Below are 19,941 nucleotides of genomic sequence, written 5' to 3'. Positions count from 1 at the left end.
GGCTGGGTTGGCACCATCCTGCCGCCGTATACACCAAAAATCTGGCTGTTTTGTGCTGGGGAAGCAGCTGGTTTGGGGAATGGAGCTTTGGGAATGCGTTGTCTCCTCAGCAGCTTGCAAAGAGGAGGCGCAAAGGCTGGGGGTTTCTTGGGTGATATTTCAGCTTTGACCAGACCAAAACCGGTGGCCAGTTCTCCTCTTGGCGTCTGCTTCCCCTCTGGGCTTGTGGTGCAGATGGGGCTGAGCTTTTCCAGCAGAGACGCTTCCCTTTCCATCGCTCCGGCAGCGCTGCGGCACCATCACCCATCACAGCACCATCACCCATCCCGACACCTCTGGCCGCCGCCTGCCGCGCTCAGCCCCTCGCTTCTCTCCTTTGCAGGTTTAAGGAGTTTTGAGGTGCCCCCCGCGAGCTGCCCCGAGCCGAGAGGCCCGGAGGGAGGAGAGGGGCCGGGGCACGCCGGGAATGGGTTCGCCTGGGCAGAGCCAAGGCACGGCTCAGGCTCGGCCCCACGGGCTCGCACTGCCAGCGTGGGTTTGCTTCGGAGGGAGGCAGCGGCCAGGAGCAGTCCAAGGGCCCCCACTGACCGGTTTTCTGGGCTGATTCTTTGCCCTTGGCCATTTTATTAATAAAAACATGCAAAACCGGTGTTGCTACTCCATGCCACTTCCTGGTGGGGCTCGGCCAGGGGTGGTGATCGCACCCCTCTCCTTGCTTTTGTCCACGGGCAGCCTCTTGTTCCTGAGCCTGCCCCATCCTGGCACTTGGTATTTCACAATATTGGTCAGGAGGAGGGTGCCGAAGCACTGAAAGCACTGCCTCACCACCAAAGCACCAATTCTTTTAAGTAATGAGCATCCCCAGGCTTTCCACTGAGCCCAAATTAGGCTGGTTTTACTCCTCGTCTCATCCCGCTGCAAAAAACCAAACCCAAACAGCATTCTTCCCAATTATTATATTTCCTAATTCATACCATTTAGCTGCAAAAGGAGAACCCGCAGCCGTGTATCAGCCCCCACAGCAACCAGCTGCTCACACACTGTGGCCGCTCCGGGTCCAGCTGATGGTCTTCGTTAGATGCCGCGTAATTAGGAGCCCCCAGGAGGTTCAACTGGCGCCGCTGGCCTGTCAGCCACGCAGGCTCCCCGGGGAAGAGTTGGGTCTCGGAGGCCCCGGCAGCATCACTTGATTAAGGCTGGGGCCAGCTGTGCAGCCAGCTGTGTGCTGACGGCAGGGCCCCCGACTTTGATGTGCGAGGAGCTGGGGCGCACGGGGCGTTGACGAGCTGCGGGGTGTGTTTCCCAGCCTGCTCGCCATCCAGGGATTGCACCCGGGCCGGCTCCGGCTCTCCGCCCCGGGGACAGCAGTACCAGGGGCCAGGGGCTGTGTTTATGCCCAGTATAAATCTGAACTCTAATTGACTTCACCTCCTTGGATCTTAACCCGAGGAGAAAACATCTGGGCCTGATGTGGTTTTATTAAGTGCTGATTTCATCAGCAAAGAGGAAAAAAAGAAAAAAAGAAAAAAAAAAAAGAAGAAAACTTGCTGGCCAGTTGGATCAGCTCCCTGGAAGGCGATGGAGCGGGACAAGGGGACAGGGAAGCTGGAGAGTGGCAGCTGCATGTTGGAGGTGGCTGGTGGCTGGATGATGACAGCCTTCGGTCCCCTCCACGCTGACAGGAGGGATGCTCGACGGGGCTTGGAAACTTGCCAGTTGCCTGCAGGTCCCTGGGGGAGAAAGCAGGAAAATGATGGGGCAGGCAGAGAAAAGCAAAATCCCCAGTCACCCTTTCTCCCAGGAAAATAACACTCTCCCTGGGGCTAACGGCGATGGAGCCGTAGGAAGAGGTGTCGGGACGGGGTCTGTGATGCTGCGTCCGCAGGCTGCGTGGCTCCTGGCACACGGGGCCTCTGACAGACAGCACAAGGCTCCACGATGCCAGCAGAACACATTTTCAAGCAAAAGATCCCACAAGCCCTGACACACACACAGGGGTGTTGCAAAAGCAAGTTGGTTGGGGGCTTTTTGGTGTTTTTTTTTCCCCCTTTTCTTCCTTGCGCCCCCCACCACCTCCTGCTGAAGCTGCTCATAGTTTTTCCGGGACAAATTTAGGTCTGGGCTGTGTCCCACTCGTGTTTGGAAAGTCTGAGCAGCCTTGGCTGCACTGCTGGGAGCGAGGAGAAAGGGCAGACAGCCCGCAGCAGTTTTAAACTTTAAAAAAAAAAAAAAAAAAAAAAAAAAAAAAAAGAGCCAAATGCCAAAGAAAACCCCAGAAATCCGCGAGATTTTCGAGACTGAGGGGTGGGCGGGAAAGCGGGGGGGGGGGCATCCCCTGGGTTTGCCCCAGCCAAAGGACTGTTTAAACTGAGCTGAGTTTTTTTTGGTAGAAGTCTGTAAGACTCACCTCGTCTCGTTCCTCCTCTGCAGGAGCGGGGGCTGCTGCTTTTCCCCCCGCCACGAGCCCCCGCCCCACAGCATCACAGGAGAGCACGAACGCGTGGCCGCTGCTGTCCTACGGATGGGGAAAAAACCACGTTGTGGCTCATTAGGAGCCGTTTGGTGAACCCAGATCTATAGGTGACACCACGGCCCCCACTGCAGCGATACCGTTTCAGCCCAGCTTTGCCAGGAGCTGGCCTGGGGAGGGGTCGCACGTCTTTTTGGAGGAATGCTATCGGTCCACCGGGCTGCTGGGAAGGTGAAGAGGTGGCTGGGTCACGGTCCGTAATTACCTATGCAAGGAGCAGCCGGCAAACGCTGAAGGGCTTTTTAATTAGCAGCCAAAGGCAAAGTGGGATTCAACAGCAGGGAAGCTGAAGTCAGCAAAGTCAAGGTGGAAATAAGAGGCCAGCTTTTACCAGTGAGGGTAATTAAGTGCCGGCAGAACGCAGCATGAGGCGTGAGGAATTGCAGTCATTGAAGGACCTTAAATCAAGGAGAGGAGTTTCTCCTGCAGACGCCTGCACTCCCTCCATCCCTGCTCCGGCACCGCTCGCCACCCGGCCTCGGGCAGGAGGGACCGCCTGCCCTCAGGTCGCTCGAGCCTCTGGCGAGCTGGGTACCAGCATCCCAGTGCGGGAGCATCCCTGCACGTTTCTAACGAGCCAGGCAGGGAATTTAGCAGGGACAAGGGCTGTTCTCCCACCTGACCTGAAAGCAGCTTGGCCGCCCTCCTCCTGATGCAGGCAGAATCTTGTGTAAACATCCCTTCTGGCCTGACAGGTTTGTCTCGCTGGGATTTAGCAGGATTTTTCGCCTGCATGGGGCTGGCACCTCAGGACACGGAGCACCAGGCGCTCCCACCCTGCAAGAGGAAATGGAGGATCATTTGCTCGCAGTTTTGGGAGAAAGCTAGGGTGGAGCAGGGCTCCTTGGCTATAACACCTCCCGAGCTCCCAACACCTTTGCCAGCAACTGAGAGATTGGGATTTAAGCCAAACCCGCCCTCCTGCTGCACATTAATTGCAAAAGAAAATAATCAGGGTGCTAGATGGAGGTGGATGTGCTGGCGAAAGGTTATCCTCCAGGAGCTGAAGGTTTGGGTGGGGGATGGCAGCAAAAAGTCACCATTTGGGGCTGGTTGGAAAGCAGCTACAGCTCATACCGATTCATTGATGCGGTCTTTCCTTTCCCAAAAATAAACAGGAACTGTCTGGAAAGCCCCTGCACGGGGAGGAGCAGGATTGCCCAGAATAAATAAATACACAGAGAGAGCTCATGTTGAGTTCATCCAGCCGGTCGTTCCCCGCTGCCGAGGGTGGCGAGGGATGAGGATGGAGCTCAGAGTGTCTCGGAGGGGGCTCTTTTCCCAGTTAACAGGGTTTCTGGGAGAGCGCTGAAATGGCCTCCTCCTGCAGGAGCCGCCGCGTCCCTCCTGCAGCGTCGCGTTCCGCTCTCCCCAAAACATCCCCGGCACCACGAGCCTTTTGACTCATTTCAGTTACAACCAGATTAAGCCAACAGAAACAGCAAATATCTTGGGTGTATTTATGGTGCGAAACTGGAAAAAGCTTCACATTCCTGCTTTTAGGGTTGATTTTTTTTTTTTTAGTGCGCCAGCCGCTTTTGCTGCGGTTTCCCCATTTGTCGGACTGGAAGCCTGGCAAGGCGCTGCCATCTCCGGCTGGCACCGTTTGCCACCGCGGCACACCAAGCACGGGGAATAAAGACACGGCAGCCGTGGAGCCGGAGCGAGCTGCGAGACTAGCTTCGTGTTCATAAATGTTATTAAGATGATGAATTAAATATGAATTTTGTTTCAGGCATAACTTCGAAATCACCAAGAGACCCGATGCGCTTGTGTTGCATAAATGCTCGGCGTGTTCCTTAACACGATAGTTCAACTCCCTTGGACATAGGCTCCAGGATGGGAAGGGATGGAGCATTTACGCAGCTCAGAAGTAGACACCTCTCCTCTGCCCTTTTTTTGAAATGTACTTACACATTTTTAGCTGGTTGAGTTAGGGCTCCTGTGTCCTGGGGCATTTTCTGCAGGGGAAGTGTCATCTCCGAGCCCGCTCGCTCTGCCTTATTAATCTTGCATGTCCTGATGTTAATATTTTGTGACTGACAACTGTCAGGACAGGGCTGGGAGAAGCTGGCCGGTTCTTTTATTTACCATCCACCATCTTCAGTTCAAAATGAAAAAAAAAAAAAAAAAAGCCAAAGGAAAAAAAAATCTCTAAAAACGGGTGGGGGTGGGGGGGAAATATCTGTATGAGAGCTGTGTTTCTTGCCGTCAGGTTTTTGGCTATATTGCCTCCAAACACAACTCAGGGCTGCGGCACTGTCTCGCACTCGGCTTTATCCTCACAGCAATACCCACTGGCCACTCAGCCGTGAAATGCTGAGCAGCTCCATCCCTCCAGGGTTGGAAAACACGAGCTCTAGCATAACTCACCTCACCCAGCTACTGCGAGGCACCTGTGGGAACCTCTCCCCAGCACAGCATAGATGGTGACGGCTCCTTCCCTGCTCCAAAACCAGTCACACAATACTCCGGGCCACCAAAACGCTTTTCTCCTGCAAGAAATCTAAAAGCCTTGTGAGACTTCACGCAAGAAATCATCTCTACTGAGGGATGGCTAAGACAGCCAAAGCAGTAATTATTGCTAGTTAAGTACGGCACAAGCTGCTATCAACAGATTGATTTGCAGCACAGGCTCGAGACGGAGGTATCTGACAGCCAACAGCTTGGCTCAGTCTCCCTGCTACACTTCAGCAGGGCTGTTCCCCCCAGTTTCAATGCCAAAATTGGGAGGGAAATGGGATTTGACCCCATCGCTGCTGCTGGAAAACATAAAAAGCGTTTTTCCCCCACAAAAGGAAAGGTACTGGAGTCTATTACAAACTCCAAACATCTGCACTAGCGTGAGCAACACTTCAATGTTTTAGGGTAGCAGAAACCATAAGCCTTCAACTCCCCACCCAGGATGACAACTCGAGGTGGCAACACACACTGGAGACGCTTGAGCTTTGAAAAGCAGGAAGGGTTTTTGTGGGCTGGCAGGATTGTTTAGCGCAGGGAGAGATGAGACCTGGCTTTCCTCTGCATTCTTGCAGAAGGGAGATTTTAATTTGCCTGTTTGGGCGTTATTTTGCATGTTGTTCTTTCCCCACTCCAAAGCATCGGGTTTCCAGTCAAAAGGATCGTTTCCAACAATCCACAACCACAGGCTGAATTTCCCAAAAAAACCCCACGTCTGCCACAGCAAAAGGCAGTTTTCAGAGACACTGGCACCAAAGGGTGGCAAAAGGTGACATTCCTGGAGAATAAATGAAGCCTGAGTCGGGGTTTCTCAGAGAGTTTTATTAAAATAAGGTGAAAAAGGCATGGTAACAAACCATCTCTTGTGGATAACGATAACAAACCATCTCGGTTCAGTTCATTACACTGAAGTGTAGTACAAAGTGCATGGATTTCAACTCTCCTGTAAAAGAGAAGAGAGAGGTTAAAACACCTTTGCAGTCTACAGAGGCTTGAACCCCCCTGGAGAGTCAGGCGAGTGCTCACGCTCAGTTCAAATTCTGCTTTTCAAGATGAAACACACAGCACTGGATGCAAGTGACACACTTCACTTGCTTTGCCGGTTCTTTCTGAGCTCAGAAAAAACAATACATTCACCTCCAGAACAGTCTCCTGGTCTCCCTTCCTGGTTTATTTTCCATGAAATTGGGATTTCCTCTTTCAGGGACTGCTGTCTCCAGCTGTCGCTAGCTGCTGTGGAGTGGCTTGGCATGCACTGGCTCCATGAGGTGGTAAATCAGGAACAGGAACAGGCACCCAAGTAGGACCAGGCTCATCACGGCCAGGAGGACAAAGCGGCCAATAAAGAAGGTGTCCACGATCTGCAGAGAATGGAAAAAAAACCCCAAAAGACCACAAAACATGTTACCACCTTGGTCTGCTCCAGGAGCCTGGAAGGAGCATGCCAATGTCCTGGAAAAGAGTACTGTCAGAGAAGATCACCCCAGGAGGAAAAGCTTTGGGGTTCCCCCAGATTTCTCCACTTGCTTTTCATTCCTGACATAGGAGCTCCCTGTTGGAAGTGGGGTGTGTGACAAATGATTGAAAGAATCTCTTTCCTCTGAAAAAAGTCACTCATGGGAAAGCTACTGTGGAGGAAAGGAGCAGCACAGTACTGAACACAGGGAAGAAACGCCAGTCAGATCCTGCAGCAGCACGCCCCAGTCACAAACCTACCAGTGCTGCAAGGAACTGCAAACGATTCTTCCCTTTTAGAGGGGAAATGGGGAGAAAAAGAAAAAAAAAGATTTTAAAAAAGAGGATACAGTGGCAAGACAAGACACAATGAGAAGCCAGCTGCAAGAAGGTTGGTTACGAAATCATCCTCTGCTCCTGAGACTACCCCAAAGCCTGGCTCACCCCCAGCTCAGTTTTATAAATTGCATTAGCACACGCTCAGCCTTGGTGTTGCTGCAGAAAGAGTCTCTTGTGAGCAAAGCGTTGGCTCCTTCTGCACGTTTCACTTTTTAATTAGCCAATTAGCAGAGTTTCAGTGCAGAAAACCCAAGTCATGTATTATTGATAGTCAGGGCAGGTCCAGTCCAATTGAAGATCCAAAAAAAAAAAAAAAAAACCAAGCGCTTTCCCATTCCATCGGCCTCCCGGGCACAAACACGCGCTCGGCTGCCCTTCATCTTGCTTCTAACCTTTACACGAGCAGGTCCCACGCAAGGCAGAGAAAAGAAAAAAACTTACAAGTATCTTTAGTAAGGATTTACACAGATCAAGATCTAGAAAAGCAATAATTAATGTGCATTAATAATAGAACAGAGGAAATGGCACCTAAAACGCCACAAAACTTTGTGTATTCAAAGCCCAACGAGCTGTGGGAAAGCTCAAGATGGCAGCTCAGGCAGCCTGATGTGACCCAGAACTGGGGTAGATCCCTGTGCCTGTCAACATAGACAAGCCGCTGTCTAAAAATGCAGATGGCTCCACGCTTGAGCACCGTAGTAACCTACAAGAGAGCTGAAGAGCAGTTACTAGGCTTCAAAACAGAAAACAGAGCTGGGGCAAAGCGAAAGGCTGCAGAATTAGAGGGGAAATTATCAAAGCTCCCTGCCACACGGCTATCGGCACGCCCCGGGGTGCGATGGAAGATGGAGAGCTGTGGACTAAACTGCGCAAGGGGGTGGCAAAGGGGGAGCAGCAGCTGCTGGAGCTCAGGGCTGAAAAAATAGGGCAGGAAAAAAATAGGAGTGGGATTCCTGCACAGAGCCCCTTGGGCCTGGGCCTGGGAGAATGGGAGCTAAAACCCACGGGTCATGTACAACAGCATGTAAATAAGGGATTTGGTTAAAGAGATAAATAGATACTTGTTCCACGAGCGACACAGCCTGCACCAACAGGAGCCTGCACCAGAGATGGAGCCGCAGGAGACTCAAAAGGCAGCACAGGCCCATCCCCGAGGCAAAGGCCCATCCCTGGGACCTAGGGCAGCTGCTGGGGCCCACCCGGAGGAAAAGACCCATCCCCAGGGCCCACCCTGAGGTAAAGTGCCATCCCCAGGGCTTGGGGGTGCCCTTGGGGGCCACCCCTGAGGTAAAGGCCCATCCCCAAGGCCTACCCTGAGGTAAAGGCCCATCCCCTGGGCCTGGGGGTGCCCTTGGGGGCCACCCCTGAGGAAAAGACCTATCCCCAGGGCCCAGGGGCACCCTTAGGGCCACCCCTGAGGTAAAGGCCCATCCCCAAGGCCTTGGGGTGCCCATGGGGGGCCATCCCTGAGGTAAAGGGCCATGCCCTGGGGGCGACCTTGGGGCATTCCTGAGGTAAAGGCCCATCCCCAGGGCCTGGGGGCGCCCACGGGGGCCGCCTCTGACATAAAGGCCCATCGCTGAGGTAACGCCCCGCTATCCCCGGGCCCGCTTGGCTACGCAAAGCCGCGGTGTGGGCTTACCTCATCGGCGACGGCTGCGGGCGGACCCTTGTCCTCCCGGGGGAAGAGCAGTAGCGCGGCGCTGAGAACGGCGGCTCCAATCGTCACCAGCACCACGGCGAGCCTGCGGGGAGAGGCGGGCGGAGCGGCCTCAGCACCAAAGCCGGCCTGGTCTGCACCTTCCACACCCCCTTTCCCGCTGCTCACCGGGCCCGCTTGGCCGCCCGGGAAAGCGCCAGGCAGAGCAACAGCACCAGCCCCCAGAGCAGCTGCAGCACCAGCACCCCCGGCCCAACGCCCAGCTCCATGCCCGCCATGCTGCCCGCCACGGCCGCTTCCGCCTAGCAACCGCGCCGCGCCTCCGTGGCCGAGCCAATCAGCGCCGCCCGCCTCTCGGTCGTCGCTTCCCATTGGCTGCGGGGCAGGGCGCGGGGGCGGGGGCAGGGCGCGGGGGCGGGGCAGGGCTTTTCCCGCGCCGCGAGAGGCAGGGTCGCGCCACAGGGCTCTGTACACGGGCCCCGGCCCTGGCCCCCCTGACGGCCGGTAACTCCACGAACGCTCCTCCAGCCGCTGCCCTTCCCGTGGCTGAGTCCACCATCCCGGTTCTGGCAGTTGGTCCCGGTGCAACGGGGATTTCCCTTATCCCTGCTCCTGCTGCAGACGGATCGGTGCTTAATTAACCCAGCGTTGCTCGTTGTATAGGCTGTACCACCGGGCCTAGCTGCCAGCAAGATCCTGCCGACCCCACTGCAGGGAGCACCTTGCTCGAGCAAAGCCTCAGCCCCCAAACCCTGGAAAGGTATCTGCCCGTGTTCCCAAAATATTTAGGGCCGACATCAGGCCCCTTTGGTTAACACAGGCACACAGACACAGCTGGCCATGGCAGGGTCTTACGTGGCTGTGGGACAGCCATGGTGGGGGTCGGGGGGCTGCCACACCAAGTCGAGCAGGTTTGTCAATGCACCGAGCGTATTTGAATACCAAGACAAGAGGGGCTTCCATTTTAAACCCATTTTCAAATCCTCTTCCTTGCCCATCAGACTGGCCAGTGTGGTTTGATGGATGACTTGATGCCAGTACTCAGGGCTTATCTACCAGTTAACCTGAAAAAAAAAATTATGTTGATATATTCAGTTTTTCCTCTCAATGACTTGAAGTCTGATGATACTTTCACTGCATAAAATGTCACTTAGCTGCTGTTTTCTTTCTGTCATTTCTTTCAATGGGAGGAATAAACTAGTGATTAATTATGCTGCGCGGCATCGACTTGCCTTTTCCTGCGATGAAATCAAAGTTGCCAGCGTGACATCAACCAGTTCGGCAAGCAGAGCGCAAACTGTCTCCGACACCTGCCTTTACTTGGCATCTAGTAGGAACCAGCTGCCAACATATTAAAAACGTATGTTTGACAGCAAACTCCTTCCCGCACTGTCTCATGCTGTTAATCCCACCAGAGAGGGTGGTTGGTTTTTTTTCCTTCTGCAAACCCCACATTGGCAATGTCCGTCTTAGGCATCATTTTCCCAGCCCTTGTCTTCTGTTACTGCCCACACTTCCTACTCCTGTTGGCAATCGGAAATTATAAATTTGCTCCTGTTGTTTGAGACTCTCTCTTTGCTTTTCTCTGTTTTCCCGCTTCTTTGCATTTTTCGACCCCAGTAATTTATCAAACCCCAAATTTCTTCTTCACAGCCTCATTTTCACAGGGACCCTTCTCTTTTCTGCACTTCCTCTTCCACCCTTTGGCTTTCCATCTAAAAGCGCTGATTTTTGTTCACCGGCAAACGAGGCTTTTCTTTTAGTGAATTTCCCCTTCTCCCTTTTATCCGCAGCTTTTACAGTGGCATCTTTAACCCTCTCCTGTTATCGACCGGGTCTTTTCACTATTTATTATCTCCTTCATCTCAGTGCTGCCTGGTGGTTTGATGCCAGCAATGACAACATTAAGCAAGTTTGAGAGGTTGCAGCAGAGGGCTTGAATCATCCAGCTATTGAACCCACTGCTGGACCATCATGCATCCCAGATATTTGGCCAGAGGACAAAGAATAAATCTGACCTGTGCCCCGACAAGTACATCCAGCGGCCAGGTTTTAGTCATGCTGCTTGTTGGTTTTAATCCTATCTGTTGTATCCATCACAGTTGGGCTGATGGTAACTCAAGCGCTAAGATTTGGAGTTGAAATGATGCCCAGCAGCCCCAAATATCCCTGTAATATTTATTTATACGTCACATAGGGTATTGCAGCAGGGCTATGGGTTTCTTTGAGCACAATGGAGGTAAACTGTAAATCTGCAGCTAAGGAATTGGGAGAAGGGACCTGGGAAAACCAGCCTCATCGGGGTGATATTTCCAAGCACAATCTTCCTTAGAAATGTCTTCAACTCATCTGCAATAAAACACATCGTCCTAAACAACCTCTTCTTTATCTCAGCCTCCCCCCAGCATCAGGAATGCCTTGGTGGGGATTTGCCTTACGGGACTGCTCTGGCAGCTGGTCAGTTGAATGCAAAGATTGGATTTTTATGGCCAAAGAATAATTTATTGCTGTCCTAAAATGAGTTTGTTTTCCAGCTTTTACCTCCAAGGATTTGATATCATTTACTGCTTGTGTCAGAGTTGCATTGCACCTGTAAAAAAAAAAAAAAACAGAAAGGGAGGGAAAAAAAGCAATGCTGAATATAAAATGTGAATTTAAAAAAGTAGGAAAGGAGTAGAAATCAGAGGATTCTTGCATTGTTTGCCATGATTGCATGACCCTGCAAGAAACTTAATATTTGTGCTGTTTTTTTCCAGGATAACAGCTGGTGCGGGGATGTCTGCTGGTATTGCAGAGCCAGGTTTCTCCAAGAATTTTGATTTGCACCACGTGGCATCTGCATCCAAACCCTTGTGCTGGGGACAGGACACATCAAACCGGTGACAATGTGGTAAGGATTAATTCCAGGTCCAATGTATTTGATGTCAATAACCTAGGTATCATAAAACCTTTACTGGCAAGGCTCTCGAGCATTACCATGCTTTAAATAAGGAGAAGCAGAGTCGTCGGGATGCTGTTATAGAATCTTAGGATAGTTTGGGTTGGAAGGGACCTTTAAAGGTCCCCTAGTCCAGCCCTCCTGCAGGGACATCTTTCAGCAGATCAGGTTGCTCAGAGCCCCATCCAATCTGACCTGGGCTGTTTCCAGGGATGGGGCATCCTACCACATCTCTGGGCAACATGTTCCATTGTTTCACCATTCTTGTAAAAAAATTCTTATTTATATCTAGGCTAAATCTACCCTCTTTCAGTTTAAAACCATTGCCCTTGTCCTATTGCAACAAGCCGTGCTAAAAGGTCTGTTGGATGCTCGCAGCCCAGCAAAACCCAATGCAAAGGTTTTATATTATATTTATATTTATTTATTTAGATTAGATTAGATTAGATAGATTATACTGATAATTCAGTTGGTCTCCAAAGGATGTGAGATGCTATTCTGCCAAGGAATGGTTTGAAAGATGCTTTGTCACTGCAGGTGGTTTTTCCTAAGGAAAAGATCAGGGGACTGCGGTGTTTCTTGGCAAAGGCATGAAAAAGATCCTGATGTTGGAATTGGACAAAATGGACTTGGCAGAGAGATGCAATTAGTGCCGAGGCTAATTAAATGCTTGGCCCAGGAGGGCAGAGCGGTCACCTTCCTTCAAGGGCTGCAAGGCAGGATCACATGGATCAAAGCTCTTTTGTTGTAAGAAGCCACTCAAGGAACAGCCCTTGGAAACGGGGAAGGTTTGGGTCAAGATAGCCTTTTTTTGGTTAAAAACTGCAAATTCACCATGCCCGGCTCATCCCAGTGGCCAAAATTACCAACATGGTCTAATATCAAATGATATTAAATGATCAAACTCTCGGCGGCGGAGTTGAAAGTGCTGAGGGAATTGATTTAAAACTCTTTGCGCAGTCGTAAAACTTGCAGTTTTATGGCTGGAGCTCCCCGACGCTCAAATATTAGAATTAAAAAGAAACAGGCGTTGATGCAAGCAAGAAAATATTCTGCTCCTGATTTAAAGACTAGCGAATTGCTAAATATTTTTATTAGCGGCAAATTTGCAGCTTGCTGGAACTAATTTCACGCCCGATAGATATGGAGCTTAAGCTGGGGATGGCGTTAAATTACTCTCTTGTAAAGGTATTTAAGCCTTATGATGGGGATGCTGTTAGATGGTGGGGACCTGGCTGGGGACCCCTTTTTTGGGGTGGCTCCTGGTGGGCTGGGAGCCTGGGGACAGTGGCTGACGAAGGGTGAGCTCTTGCGGTGTTGGTGCAAACGCATAATTTCTCCTCATTTGCATAAATTTTGCTTATGGAGGTTTGCTATGAACCAGCAAACCAGCACAGGAGTGAGATGGTCGTGGAGCCCCGGGATTCTCCAGCCTGGAAAGATCCTTTATTTTAGGGTTATATATATAAAATATATAAGATTATATTTTAGGTTTTTTTCTGGCGTATTTTGGAGATTATTGAGGATATCCAGAGTTTAGTTGATTTGATTAATTTTTAAATGTATTGAATTGATTTTAAAAAATATTTAATGGATTTTATTTTTTTTTATTGAGGATATTCAATATTGAGGATAGTGAGGATATTATTGATTTAAGAGATGGGTAAAGGCGGGCACAGCTGGCTCCCCCAGTGCCGCTTGCCCTCTGTGCCCATTATTTCCACATCGTCTTTGTTGGCCGGAGGTTTTACCCCTTGGAGATGGTTTTGCAGCCTGAATCCCTCCATCCTCCTTCTGCAAAGCCTTCGGGTGCACCAGGAACTACCCTGCTTAATGCAATGGGAAAAGCCCATCCCAGTTCAGTTTGCCTGGATATGAACTGGAACAGGTGCAGGGATGGGGTCGGAGGATGCGGAGCCTGAGAAAGCAAAGCGAAGGCGTCAAGGGGATCTGATTACCCCTCTAAAAATACTGCTGGGAGGGTGGCGGTGGTAAACAAGAGCTATTTAAATCCCCCAGTCCACTTTCTGCAGTGGAGATGCAGGAGGTTAAATAGTTCTCCCTGACTTCTTGGAGGACGTGTATGGCTGAGAAGTGCTAAGTTGCCCTTTTCCAAAGAGAAATCCCTAAGAAAAGAAAGTTAAAATAATAGGAGAGCGTTTGTAATGGCTCCGGTGGGGATACAGCTCTCTCTCGCAGGAACCCACTTCAGATTATCTTTCTCTTGCTGATGGCGGAAATCAATTTTAATCGTCCTGACGGGAAATGAGGATGTAAGACTTCAAACAGAACAAATCCTGCAACATTCAAAAAATAATAAAATGGGATATGAAGTCACTTCTAAAATGAAAAAAAAAAAAGAAAAAAAAAAAGAAAAAAATCCCATCTCAGCACGAGGAGATGCCTCTAAAAGCCCTGAATGGCTGTGGTTGGGAGAGCAAAAGCAATTCCCATGGTGGGACAAGTCCGACCCCAACCAAGAAGCACTTGGAGAAGGTGGATGGAGGAAGACGGGGTGTCTCCATCATCATATGTTACGGCTCAGAATGCTCCCAAGTGGGAGGAAGTTGGACGTCTTTTGGTTTTGGTGACTTTTTATACTAAATGCAATTTTAATTCAGTCCAATGAATTTGTACATCAGTACAAATAAGGCTTTTTGATACTTGGCGCTCTGAAGTTCAAGCAACTGCAAAGTGATTTCCCTAAAAGATCCTACAAAAAAGGGTCCTATAGTCATCTCCTGGAGATGCTTAAATGTCATCAGGTTCACATGGAGTGACATTTCCCCATGGGTCAACACCCCTGGGTGATGTTGTGACAAAATCGGATCCAGCCAAGGAGAGGAAGGAGGAGAGAAACCACTTGAGAGAGTAAAATTGGGTTGTAGAACCTTCCCTGGGTGCTGCAAGTGATGGAGCAGAGGCAAAGCTAAAGGAAGGAGGCAAAGAACAGATGGAAAATTAATATAAGAAGGCTGAGGGGAAAAAGCAAGGCCAGAACAGGGTCTGGGGAGATGCTAAAAATTAAAATTTGCTTTTATAACGACATTCCCAAAGGTGCTAAAGCCCACGGTGAGATGCTTTTCCAAGAAACTTCTTTTTCCCATATGTTTCTCCAAGAAATGCTATTTCCCATCAACCTTGTTCTGAAGAAGTATCAATATGGGACCTCCTTGTGTCGGTGTTTCTGGAAACCTCTTGCCTTCACCTCAGTCAACTCTTCCTCCTTCCAACCCAAGAGTTTTTAGGTGAGAAACCAAGGAGTCATCAATAACGAAAGCCGCGACACTTCACTTTAAGTGGCTCATCATCATTAGTTCTTTTGGTATTCCTCGTAATGGCATTAATCACCGGCCGCTCATTAGACTTTAATGTGAGCGTAATATGTTCATCCGTAGTAATTCAATCGCAATTGAGTGGTCGATAATGTCTCCTTATTGAAAAGGGTGAGGCGACGGCAACATCCATCCATGGTGGGATGTCGGGTGACCATGAGCAACCAACGTCTGCTGAAACGGCCTGAATTTGTCACTGTGTTCCCCAAGACTTCCAGGGAGGTTGGTTTTTTTTGGCAGCCAAGCCAGTTTGCAGTTTTAATTACGGTTTTATCCTTGGCTCCTTGCAACACCTTTGCTCTCACCCTGTTTCATTTGACGTATATTGATTTTTCTTCCCCCTGTTCCCCTGGCGGCAGCTTGGAGTTGATGCGGCTGTTGTTTTTTGGTTTTGCTTGGTTTGTATTTTTTTTTGTGTTTTTTTTTTAAATGTAATTTCCTTCCTTATTTGTGTGTGGCAGTGGGGAAATTAGTCGTGGTGGGAACTGGCTGGGGCCTGGATATGCAAGGTCAAAGCGCTGTGTGGCTCCTGGGATCTTCCTTCAAAAGTCACAGCGTTGCCCTTCAGCTCTCCTCTCCGTAAGTCCTGAGCACGTGGGTTGTGGCTTTTATAGCCCGAAATTAAATTCTGGATTTTTACGTGCCTCAGGGTCGTTGGTAACAGGGATGCTCTCATGTACCTGGCCATCACAGCACTCGATCGACTCATGGCTTCATCCTACCACCTGTGGACAATCCCAGGATGGAGATCCACCACCCCTCAGGGACTTCCCTGGGCTGCACCAACCTCCCTGGCCAGGTGCTTCTCCTCACCTCCAACCTAATTTTTTAACTGCTGATGGATGGCAAAAAAAAAAAAAAAGAGATGAGTCCTTTCTGCTGCGGTGTGACTTTGTGGTCCTTCCAAAGCCGTGCATTGGTTGCCCCGTGTTCTCTGAGGGCACCGTTTGATTTCAGCCCTGGCGTTTTGGTCTTGGACCTGGGCAGCTTTGCATCCTAAAGGATATACAACACTTATTTTGTTTTCCTTTAGATATTATGTAGTGCTTTAGTTTTCTCAGGTCCAACAGCAAGTCTCTGAGATAACTCCAGCAGCCAAGGATATGAATAATTTAGACAGTATTTAAGACCCTTTTGGGTAACCTGTGAAAAAAAAATAAATTAAAAGGCGGCTAATCAAATGGCTTTGAAGGCTGTAAAAAAGCAGAAATCAATCCCTGCAAACCTTCCTAGATGTAATTTCAGGAGAGATCAAAGATGACACCAACCTAAGGAAGTAAAGCTACTCAAAATTCAAAGTTTATAGTCCATCTGTCTCTTTGCTTCAGGGAGCTGGTATTAAATTTATTGCTAAATAAAACAAATAAGCCCAGGAAAAGTCGGCGTCGAAATCTGCATACTCGTAAGAGAATTAACAGAGCTCTCTTGTTATGATGGCTGCTTCTCAATTTGCATCTTTAAAGAGTTGTGACCATCTCTCCGCTTCCCTCTCTGCTGGCTCCCCTGAAGCCGGGCCGGTGCCGTCGCTTGGTGAAGGGATGCTGCGGGTGAAGGTTGAACTCCCAGCGTGGGCTGAACCGAAACGAGAATGGGGAAGGGATGCTGAAGCCCAGCCAAGGTGAAGAAACATCTCAGGTGAAGCCAAAATTTAAAAAGGCAGGATTCAGCATCTCCACGTTGCTTTTGCTGGCTGTCTGGTACCCAACTACTGCAGATATCCAAGTGAAAAATAACTTGGGGGGTTTTATTGCTTTACCTGGCTTATCCCATTAATACCCCCCCCTTTTTTTTTTTTACAGTATTTATACAAGCTGTACTTTTATGATTACGTAGATTTTTTATACACCCACCCCCCCCATGCATACCCCTCCAGCCCATCCCTATCTCAACCGGCAGATACCGCCTCTGGAAAACAGATTCCAAAGCTTGTCCAAGTGCTGGAGGTAAGTTGCTTTAAACATCCAGATCCTCCTTTTTTTTTTTTTTTTCCTTTTTTTGGTGTCCCTGGAAATGCTTGGGAAAGGATCAGTGGATCGGATGCTCACAGTAACTTTGTATGGGAGAACCTGAAGGAGCAGCAAGAACCCTCCGCGGACTTACCTATGCTTTGTATGCTTTGAAATTAAACATTTAAAAGGAGTAAGCTGACAGCAGGAATTTTCTAAACAAAATATATATAAACCTGCCGTTTATCCAGCATTTTTCCTCTGCGAGGACCCCAAAGTGCTTTCCCACCCCAATGAGCCATCATTAACCCCTGCTCCGCTGGTGCGGGGAGGGGAGAAATCCCATTTTTTTCACATATTTTCCCACTTGATCCCGGCTGCTTGGGAGAGGCAACAATGGAAAAACTCCTTTCTTTTGGTTTTAGCTTTCTTGATTATCGATCCATCAATCCCACACGAGAAATAAACTCTAATCTTATTTAATCTCGTGTGGGGAAACCTCCAGGAATATTGAGTTATCCTGGCATCTATCACTTATTCTTAATACATCCTCCTTATGACTATGGATTATCGATAAGCCTTTAATTGTATTCTCCTGTGTATTTATCTATTAGGAGTTGTCAGACTGGTGTAGCGTTACTTGCTTTTATTTGTGTGTCTGAGACAATTTAAAATGCACGGTGGCTTCACAAATAACGCTGTTGTCTCCGTGCCGTAAATCTTTTGGGGTTTGCTCTCTTATTATTCCCAGGAAAATCACGTGCAGAGGTAAAAAATAAACATATTTAAGAAGAGGAGGTGTCCTGTGGGTATGTGAAGTACCACAAACCGAGGGAAACTGGCTTTAATAGAAATCCTCTGTGAGATAAATAGTTAAGATTTGGGGAATCCCTTAAATTCAGCCTGGATTTGGTACAAGCATCATTCAGATGGACAACGGTCCGTGTGTCCAGTCCCAGCTTAATTGTGTTGCCTTTAAGGTTGTGTTGGATGGCACTGATTTTTTCCCCTCTTTTCTTGAAAACTCCTAACTGGAGAGGTTCTGAAAGATGTGGGAGAATAGCTGTATCCTAAATGTCTTATAAAAAAACAACAAAAATTTTAATGGGTGATTTGTATTAACCATCGTCCCCCCGATTCCAGCACGGTGCCCAAGCTGGAGGGATGAAGGGCTGGTTGGGCACCACTAACATCTGAGCTGGGGCAGTTTGGGGCAGCACCTGATGTGAAACAAATCCTAAATTTTCTTTTAGGATCCCTTTTTAGCATCCTTTAACTCCCGATGGGGTCGGACATCCTCCCAGGGAGCCAGCTGGCGGTCTGGACGGGATATCTTACCCCTCCAACCCATCCCAGCACTTAAGCCAGGCTCAGCCCTGGCTGTGTCCTAAACCCCCTTCTCATTCCTACCATCCATCATTTAATAATTCACTCGGCTTCACTTTTATGTATTTTTCAGAGTATCCCGTCACAGTTTTCTTAGAGAAATCTGACACGAGCAATAATGCAATCTTGGAAAGAGAATTGAATTATTTATGGAGGAGCAGTCAAACGACAGAGACTAAACCGCTATATTTTATGTAATTTGTTTTCCTCTGAAGCCCGTTATGTAAAAATGTAAATATTCCTAGTTATATATGTCGCCGCTCTTGCCAAATGTTTAATATTTTAGCAAACTCGCTCTGAGTACTCGTCACTTTTGAGAAGGAACCGTCCGTGTGCTCTTGAATAAGCGCCGATTAGTTTGAGGTAATTATATATTTATGACACTGATTTCAAGTGCACAACAAACCATCCCTCTGAGGTGCCCGCGCCCCAGCTTTGGGGTCCAGCCCTCAAAATCTGGGGCACTCCCGGGTGAAGGGGGTTTAATATCTAGGAGGTTTTCCAGCAGTCTGTGCTCTGGCTCGGGATAGGGATGTGGAACAGGGAGAGGGTTTTGTGCGTTTGTGGGTTTGGACATCTCTTCCAGCTGGGTGCCACCTGCATCCCGTATCCCTGGCTGCGGTCACCAGGTGGTCCAGGGTGGGGAGGAGCGGGTTGGTACCTGCTGGAGCTCCCGTGGGAACTGGGCTCTGCATCCTAGTAAGGATGCTGCCTGAACATCCCCGGTCCTGCAGATCTGGGAGCTCAGGACTAGTGGGATGACATCGGACCAAAAAGTGATCATCCAGGGGTGAGCTGTTACAGCAGAAAGATGCTTTTCTAGGGGGAAAAAAACAACCCAGGATTTGAGTGCAGGAGACTTTTAATTTATCACCGGAAAAAAGATCAAGCAAGAGCCCATGGCTAGATGTAGGAGTGGAGCTGATTCAGCTGGGAAATCCAGCACCGTTTTTTTTTAACCAGTGGTGATAATTAACCTCTGGAAAAACTCTCCAGGGAAGAAGCGCCTTTTGCATTTGCAAATCCAGGCCTTTTCCAGAAGGATGAGCATGAGTTTCTGAAACCAGCAGAGGAATCGCTTTGGCATTTGGCAACAGAAACTGGGAAGAGGAATGAGGGATGCTCAAGGGCTGGATGTGGGATGGTCAAGGAGCAGACGTGGGATGCTGGAGGAGTGAACTCGGGATGCTGAAGGAGCGGGTGTGGGATGCTGGAGGAATGGACTTGGGATGCTCAAGGAGTGAACCTGGGATGCTGGAGATGCAGATGTAGGATTCTGGAGGAGTCAACTTGGAATGCTCAAGGAGCAGACATGGGATGCTCGAGGTGTGAACTCGGGATGCTCGAGGAGTGGACATGGGATGCTGGAGGAGTGAACGTGGGATGCTGGAGGAGCAGATGTGGAATGCTGGAGGAATGAACTTGGGATGCTGGAGGAGCGGGTGTGGGATGCTCGCTGGTGCTGGTGCCAGATGAAACAGCCCTGCATCAGGAGAACCCTAAAATATTGAGTACTCATATTTTCGGCAATGATGGGGTTTAACACATGCCCGGAGCGTGCCCGCCCTCTTTCCATCTTTGGTTTTCAAGATGTGATGACGAGCGTGGCCGATCCCTCTGTCCCTTGACACCAAAGCGATGGGGTTCCCATCCGCCTCCCCTCGTCTCTCCCATTCAAATTCTCCAGCTTCTGAAAAACCCCAAATATTTTTCACCCGGCTTCCCGGCTGGCTGAAACAATCGGCGGCAGCTTTGTGGCTCCTCATCTTCCCTCGCTCAAGTGGAATAGCAATGATGGGGAGGGGGGGGCGACATGCACAGACCATCCCACCGGCTGATTTACAAGGCAAGAAATTCCTGCAAATCTTTGCCCCGCCATCTCCAAAGGATCA

General features: G+C 49.5%; 1 protein-coding gene across 2 annotated transcripts; it reads right to left on the bottom strand.

Moving 5' to 3' along the window:
* Positions 1 to 5,797: 5,797 nt before the first annotated feature.
* Positions 5,798 to 8,740, bottom strand: TMEM218 (transmembrane protein 218). 2 transcript variants are annotated; one of them, XR_005831260.1, is made up of 4 exons: positions 8,613 to 8,740; positions 8,427 to 8,529; positions 6,128 to 6,351; positions 5,798 to 5,933 (listed from the first exon to the last, which is right to left on the bottom strand). XR_005831260.1 is itself a non-coding variant. In XM_040616301.1 (3 exons), exons 1-3 carry the CDS (start codon positions 8,720 to 8,722, stop codon positions 6,217 to 6,219), a joined length of 348 nt encoding a protein of 115 aa, XP_040472235.1. In that variant the 5' UTR covers positions 8,723 to 8,740; the 3' UTR covers positions 5,798 to 6,216. The 2 variants fall into 2 exon arrangements, 1 of the variants encoding a protein (XP_040472235.1); XM_040616301.1 differs by having other exon boundaries at positions 5,798 to 6,351.
* Positions 8,741 to 19,941: the final 11,201 nt, after the last annotated feature.

The sequence above is a fragment of the Falco naumanni genome, chromosome 16, assembly GCF_017639655.2.
Source record: "Falco naumanni isolate bFalNau1 chromosome 16, bFalNau1.pat, whole genome shotgun sequence".
NCBI classification, from domain to species: domain Eukaryota; kingdom Metazoa; phylum Chordata; class Aves; order Falconiformes; family Falconidae; genus Falco; species Falco naumanni.
Note: the sequence above shows the minus strand (reverse complement) of the source record. Positions and strands in the feature narration are given on the sequence as shown.

Bases quoted from the DNA above. Each gene is read 5' to 3' on its own strand.
- TMEM218 (XM_040616301.1), bottom strand. From the start codon at position 8,722: ATGGCGGGCATGGAGCTGGGCGTTGGGCCGGGGGTGCTGGTGCTGCAG. The intron at 8,530-8,612 runs GTGAGCAGCGGG...CTCTCCCCGCAG, and splicing joins CGGGCGGCCAAGCGGGCCCG to GCTCGCCGTGGTGCTGGTGA. The intron at 6,352-8,426 runs GTAAGCCCACAC...CATTCTCTGCAG, and splicing joins CCGCAGCCGTCGCCGATGAG to ATCGTGGACACCTTCTTTAT.